General features: G+C 38.2%; 1 protein-coding gene across 1 annotated transcript; it reads left to right on the plus strand.

Moving 5' to 3' along the window:
- Positions 1-6871: 6871 nt before the first annotated feature.
- On the plus strand, positions 6872-7195 carry LOC138901205 (uncharacterized). Its single transcript, XM_070188949.1, has one exon. The coding sequence runs from the start codon at positions 6872-6874 to the stop codon at positions 7193-7195; it is 324 nt and encodes a 107-aa protein (XP_070045050.1).
- The last annotated feature ends 822 nt before the right edge of the window (positions 7196-8017 follow it).

Consider the following 8017-nt stretch of genomic DNA (forward strand, 5'->3'; position numbering starts at 1 on the left):
AACTGCCACATATTCAGCTTCTGCAGTTGAAAGAGCCACTGATTTTTATTTTCTTGTACTCCTGAAATTAGACACGATCCCAAAAAGTGTACCATGCCAGAAGTGCTTTTCCTATCCACCAGATAACCAACATAATCTGCGTCAGCATACCTGATCAAGTGGAAATTGTCACTTGAGGGATAGTAGAGAACCAGGTCCTGCATTCCTTTTAGATACCTCAGGATTCTCTTGGCAGCCATCGGATGATATTCCTTTGGATTTGATTGAGACCTGGCACATAGTCCCACAGTGGAAATGATATTTGGTCTTCTTGCTGTGAGATACAAGAGTGACGATGTCACGACCCAAACCTATGGGCTGCAACGGGCACCCGGTACCTTACTCAACCGAGTACCAACGTAACGTATCCTTCTTATCGTACTATCATTGGAAAATGGGCCGTCATGGGCTAACCAGAATAAACATAAGGGAATACTAAATATAAGACGACCCAATATGATATAAAAACTTATACATTTGACATACTGGCCTATAAGACCAAAACGATCAATCGTTCATTGAACATAGGGCGACTAGGCCATACAATCTTTCATATACATGACATATGTAAACAAGCCTCTAAGAATACATAATTGTCATAAAGGTCGGGACAGAGTCCCGCCATACCAAACAATACACATCTAAATCATACTAACCAAATAAGTAACTCCGGAGCAAATGGAGTGCGCCACCATCTTCCGCTGAGCTGATCGCCTACTTGAAGGACTCTTGACCTGTCTATCGAGACCTGCGGGCATGAAACATAGCGTTCCCAGGAAAAAGGGACGTCAGTACAAATAATGTACCGAGTATGTAAGGAATGAAAATCAATAAATAATAGACATGAGAGAAACATGGAGTAAAAGACTCGACATGTACATCTGCATAGCTCTGTGAATCATTTCATTTTTATAATGCATGCATATGCGTATAAATGTCATACCATGCATAGGTATATGTGTTCATAACATCATCAAGCCTCTGAGGGCATCCCATCATATCATTTTGGCCACTGTGGGCAAATCATCAACGTATACCAACTGATCAGGTGGTGGTGCGTATATAACGTCGTAACCTTTTCCCATATCCCATATACATATAATATACGTGTATAAAAATGCATAAGAAATACATTAATAAGATTTCTCGGATTGTCATAAAAATAAATATGCCTTTCGGATAAACTTTATCAAATTCGTATTTTTCTGAGATCCATGAATAGAAGAAATAATAATAATTCACATGGGGAATCAATAATATAGACACCCCTAGTACTTCTATGAATAGAGTCATTTATGAAAGTTACGTATTTTTCTCATTTCATTTGTATCATTTGGACCATGCAAAAAAAAAAAGAGATAGCCTTAACATACCTTAATTGTTCATAAGAACTCGAGAATGTCGTAGATGAACATTCAAACTTGGATCATATTCAAAATAATTATCCTCAAGGTGTTGGCATGAATTCCAAAAGAATTATCCTTAACTAAGCTTGAGCGTTATCATAGCTTTGCCAAGAATAAGAGTACACCAAATGAAGCAAAAATGGTTGAATGTTATTATAGCTTTGCCAAGAATGAGAGTACACCAAATGAAGCAAAATCACTTTCCATCACTTGTATGAATTTGCATTAGCATTATATCTTGTTATGAAGAATTGTTATTGTCTTTCTTTGCATTTTTTGAGATGTCTTTTACCTTAGTGTCTGTGGGCCCCACTAAGGTGATGAGTTGGCCATAAAAAACCCTCCAAATGCCACCTATCAACTTGAATTCAAGACTCATAATTTTGAAATTGGGGACTGCCACGTTACGCCCCCCTTAACTTATCCAAATTGTTTTAATTTAATCACCCACTAATTCTTAATTAATTTGGTAATTCCCTACTTATCCAATAATTAACTAATTACCCACATAATTAAGAATTATCTCGAATTACTTAAAATACTACTCACTCTTACCATACCTTATACACCTTACTATCATGGCCATGTGGTACCTTGTATGACACTAGTCCATAAATATCGGGTATTTTAGCTCGGGCCGTATTTTATCCCAAAATGTCAAACTTCGACGAAATTTATTTTCTTCGATTTGCTTACCCTCTCACCTTCACGAATGTACTTATCACTTGTTTGAAATAGCATAATCCTTATAATCCCAAAATAAGCTCATCCCCGAACTTACGTCGATTAACTTATGACGAAGCTTTAACGTACGAAAATGCGGAATGTAACATCTCATTTCCAAGATTACATTAATTTACTTATGGCGTACTTCCATATACAAAACTGTAACACCCCGAAAAATTTTGAAGAACTTAAGTGTAAAGCCCGGTAAAATTTGCAAAGAAAATAATGTTTCATGATGCCGGACTAGGATTACGTATTTGAGGACTCAAACCTTTTGGGTTGAATAATGAACCGGAAAGTAAAAAAAAATCTTTGGCGGAACGGTGCCTTTCCGCGGTCCATTATGCGACCGCAGAATAACTCTGCGGACTGCATAATGGCCGCAGAGTGATGCAGTTATTTAGGTCTGTTGGAAGTAATTATGCGGTCGACTATGCGACCGCATAACTGTTATGCGGTGTACTATGAAACCGCAGAACAGTTATGCGGACCGCATTGTGACCATAGACTCAGGCAGATTTTTGGTCATTTTGGACACCAATTATACGACCGATATGTGGTCCGCATAACCGTTATGCGGTCGCATATTTGACTACGGAACCTGTTTCGGAGCTTCATTTTTTGAGTTTTTAAAACCGGACCCTACTTCGTTAAATACACGCAAATGATCATTTTTTAGCAAATATTATGATGTTTTAAAGAGAAGGGTGAGTGTTTTAGAGAGAGAGAAAACCCTAGGCTAATTATTCATCAAGTCTTGCTCAAATCTTAGAAGGTTAACAAGGACAACCCACAAGTTCTTCATCTAAGAGGTAAGGTTCCATACCCTAATTTTCAATTTCGAATTTGGGTAGAAGATGATTGATTAGAAGTATGATTCATGGGTATGAGAGTATTATTTATACATGCATGTACCAATAAGAATTGTGGGAGGATTGTTGAACTTAAATAAGTAAGGATTGAGTTGTGGAGTGAAGGAAATCTCGTAGAAGAACCTTGTCGCTAAATTTGCACACCTAGTATTTGATAAAATGCTCAAATGAGCTAAGATCATAAATATTTTCCTAATTATGGTTCAATTTTATTATGTCTCAAAATAGATTGGAATTGCTAGAATTTCCGGAACGTTGTAGTAATTTAAGGAAAGCTCAATTGAGTTATGTTGACTAAACATTCTCTCTTGGAATTGAATTCCAGAATGTTACCTTGAGTTTCAAAGTATGGGTTGCGTATTAAAATGTTGTGGCTTTGAATTGTATTTCAAATGAAAGCTAGTATGCCAAATTGTGTTTGAAAATCTCAATATTCTTAAGACTCTTAATTGCTCATATGTGTACCTAAAGTCTTGATTGGGAATGTCTTATTGTTGATAACTTATAAAGATGGTTGGAAGTGAAATCAATGAATTGGGGATAAAAAAACTGTGGCCAACGTGCCAATAGTGAAAGGTATACTTGTGGCAAAGGGTGCTGATGTAATGAAATAATGTGAGAAAGATTATGAATTGAGCTTTGACTCAACTATTTCGAAATTGACTTCGACAATATAATCGGCTAAAAGTTTATGAACTCAAGTGATGCCCATATGTGGTTGTTTTAGCTAATGCTATGCTTTGTAAGTAATTTTCAATGTGCTTTGCATTCTTACATATTCGTGAGTGAAATTGTGTATGATTTTAATTTTTGCTTCGATTGCCAATCATTTTACTCCATTTATTGGAAAGAAATCGATTATGTTTAAAGCCTTCATTACTAATGAACTTAAAGTTGTGATTTCCGGAATATTCTACTTGTTGATAATTATGATGATGATCTATGAAAGGGAAGATATGAAAGTGTGGAATATAAATTACGGCCATTGCACCATGAATAAAGAATCATACGTATGGCCAAGAGAGCCAATGCAATAATAATATTGTAAGTGGTTGAAAGTACGGATTAGGTGATATGTGATGTGAAAGGTTATGAGATGTACGTATTTGTACTTTTGTTTCTAATGTGTTATGAAATCCTGTGGACGGTCTATGAAACGCATTGGTACATTATGTTATGAAACTCTATGGACGGTCTATGAAACGCATAGGTATATTGTGTAATAAAATCTTATGGACGGTCTATGAAACGCATAGGTATATTGTGTTATAAAATCCTGTGGACGGTCTATGAAACGCATAGGTACATTGTGTTATGAAACCTTATGGACGGTCTATGAAACGCATAGGTATATTGTGTTATGAAACCCTATGGACGGTCTATGAAACGCATAGGTATATTGTGTTATGAAATCCTGTAGATGGTCTATGAAATGCATAGGTATATTATGTTATGAAATCCTGTGGATAGTCTATGAAACACATAGGTATATTGTGATATGAAACCCTGTGGACGGTCTATGTAACGCATAGGTACATTGTGTTATGAAATCCTGTGGACGGTCTATGAAACGCATAGGTAAATTATGTTATGAAATCATGTGGACGGTCTATGAAATGCATAGGTACATTGTGTTATGAAATCCTGTGGACGGTCTATGAAACACATAGGTACATTGTGTTTTGAATCCCTATGGACGGTCTATGAAACGCTTAGGTATATTATTTTATGAAATCTTGTGGACGGTCTATGAAATGCAAATGTATATTGTGTTATGAAATCTTGTGGACGGTTTATGAAACGCATAGGTACATTGTGTTATGAAACCCTAGGGACGGTATATGAATAGAATAGGTATATTGTGTTATGAAACCCTATGGATGGTCTATGAAAAACCCTATGGATGGTCTATGAAACGCATCAGTATATTGTGTTATGAATCTTGTAGACGGTCTATGAAACACATAGGTATATTGTGTTATGAAATCCTGTGGACAGTCTATGAAATGCATAGGTACATTGTGTTATGATACCCTGTGGACGGTCTATGAAACGCATAGGTACATTGTGTTATGAAATCATATGGACAGTCTATGAAACGCATAGGTAAATTGTGTTATGAAATCCTGTGGACGGTCTATGAAACGCATAGGTACATTGTGTTATGAAATCCTGTGGATGGTCTATGAAACGCATAGGTACATTGTGTTATGAAATCCTGTGGACGGTCTATGAAAACCATAGGTATATTGTGTTATGAAACCCTATGGACGGTCTATGAAACACATAAGTATATTGTGTTATGAAATCCTGTGGACGGTCTATGAAACACATAGGTACATTGTGTTATGAAATCCATTGTGATACGAAATCCTTTGGACGGTCTATGAAATGCATAGGTGCATTGTGTATAAGAGGTATGGAGGTACGGTAGGAATAAACACTATTGACGGTATATGAAATACATAAGTGTATAATATGATATGTGAACACTAAGGACGGTCTAATGAGACTCATTTTTAATGCAGATAATATGTGCCCTTTTTGTTGTCCTTGTTTGTACAGGTTGTTTTAATTACATTATATTATGTGTTCCACGTATAGATCATATAGGTATTCTATTTTGAAAGAGAATTTCTAGCTATACATACTAATGTTATTCGACAGTACTAATGTCCCTTTTGCCAAGGGCGCTGCATCTTTAATGGATGCAGGTGGTTTTACAACATGTGGCATTGATCAGTGATAGAAGTACACTCCTTTCAGCCGATTTGGTGAGCCTCACCTCATTTCGGGGTCATGTATCTTTTGTTTCTCATGTACTTTGTGGTTGAGGTATAGCCGGGGCCTTGTTGCCGGCATTCCCATTTTACTCTTCAGTTGTACTTTGAGGCTCTGTAGATAGGTTGTGGGTGGTATTTAAATTTGGGAAATGGATTAGAACTGTTGGTATTTGGCAACATGTTTTTCATAAAACCTATAAAATCGTACTATTTTGGAAATATTGAATGATGCTGTTAATGGAAATGAAATGGAAGCAGTTAATGAAAATCTCTTCAGTATTTGATTAACGAAGTACATCTCCTCTTTATTCACAGATGAATCTGAGTAGAATGAAATTTAGCGGGCTTGCGTAGTCGGGTTCACTCGGTTGAGCGTCTGTTGCGCTCCTTGGTTTTGGTGCGTGACAAACCTAGTATCAAAGCATAAGGTTTTAAAGTGTCCTAGGATGTCTCGGTGCCGTGTCTAGTAGAGTCCTTATTATCGATGTGTTGTCGACGACATCTATAATTTGGATGCTACATGGGCATTTAGGAATAATACCCTTCTTTCATGTTCTTGATCGTATAAAGCTGATTGTAAGATTGTTCCTCCGTTAATCGATGCCTTACTCTAACTTTCAGTATATGGTGCCTAAAAAGAATGCAAGAACTGGCCAAAGGGCCAATGTCACCCCAGGTGTGGCAGTTAATCATATAATTGATGATGCGGGTGAGCACCCAATGAGTGAAGATATTCCTCCAGTTACTATACTATAACTGATCAGACTGCACATGTCCCTACACCTACTGAAGGTGCAACAGTTCCTCCAACTGGTAGTCCAGTTCTATCTCCAGCTCCAACTTTCGATTCTGGTGTTTCTGATGTTGATGTTAGGAGAGCCATACAGATATTGGCAAAAATAGTGGCTTCCTAGACCCAGAGGTCAAATGTTTTACCCACTTCTTCCAGTCAGCCAGGGGATTCTACTAGTTCCAGGGTGAACGGGTTTCTCCAGTGTTCACGGGTACTAACCCAGAGGAAGATCCCTAGGATTTCATTGATGAGATGTACAAGACTCTCAGAGTTATGCGTGCTACTGAAACAGAGGCAGTGGAATTGTCCTCCTACAGCCTGAAAGAGGTGGCGTATTCTTGGTTTGAACTATGGGAGGAGTCCCGTGAAGAAGGGAGACCTCCAGCAAGGTGGAGTGAGTTTACCGATGCTTTCATTGACCACTTCTTTCCTGTTGAAACTAAGGTGGCCTGTGCCACTGAGTTTGAGAGCCTGAAGCAAGGTAGCCTGAGTGTATGGGAGTACCATATGAAATTCGTGCACCTGTCCAAGTATGCTATTTACATGTTGCCCACTATGGAGGCTAGAGTGCGCTAGTTTGTGCAAGGACTTAGTCCCTTGGTAATTAATGAGGCCGCTACAGCTGCCTTGAATTCTGATATGAATTATGGAAAAATGGTGGTGTTTGCTCAAGCTACAGAATATCGAAAGTTAAAAAGAAAGAGAGAGCTAGAAAATAACAAAAAAGACCCGATCCACGGGCAATCTTAGTGGCTCATACAGTGGGGGTAATGGTGGAAAGGCATTACATAGGAGAGTGTCATCCAAGCCCGCGCAGTCAATTTCTCAGTCTTCAGTTAGAGCACTACCATCAGGGCCTGACCAGAAGCGGTGGGGCTATAGTAACCATGGGTCTATTCAGCAGGTCCAGTCGAATGGGGATTCTCAGCTGCAGCAAAGGCCCCCATGTCCCAAGTGTGGGAGTCATCATTTGGGAGTGTGCCGACGTGGCACAGATGAATGTTTTGGGTGCGGAGTTAAGGGCGACCAGCTAAGGCACTGCCCCAACAGTCAAGGGATAGCAAGTAAGTCCCTCAACACCAATATTAGGATATCCTAGCTATGTGGTTTCACTCGTGAATATTTCAGATTCTAACACATATCATGAGCATGTTGAATTGAAAGACAGATTCATCGTATCTATAGTCCTCTCATATATAATCAACTATTGTGAAGGGTTAAGCTATCAGAATGATAATAATATCACAAGTGCTCAACTTCTTTTTCATCCTCGTAGGCTTGTGGCAGAGATTCCTTTTTATCAATGCCTACTAGGCAACTTTATGCCTCATGTGTCGAATCAATGATGTCATCACAATGATTAACTATGTCAGCACTATTGGTAGTAACCTTCATGTT

Source organism: Nicotiana tomentosiformis, chromosome 11, assembly GCF_000390325.3.
Source record: "Nicotiana tomentosiformis chromosome 11, ASM39032v3, whole genome shotgun sequence".
Taxonomy (NCBI): Eukaryota; Viridiplantae; Streptophyta; class Magnoliopsida; order Solanales; family Solanaceae; genus Nicotiana; species Nicotiana tomentosiformis.

Coding starts and splice junctions, on each gene's coding strand:
- LOC138901205 (XM_070188949.1), top strand. CDS start 6,872: ATGTACAAGACTCTCAGAGTTATGCGTGCTACTGAAACAGAGGCAGTG.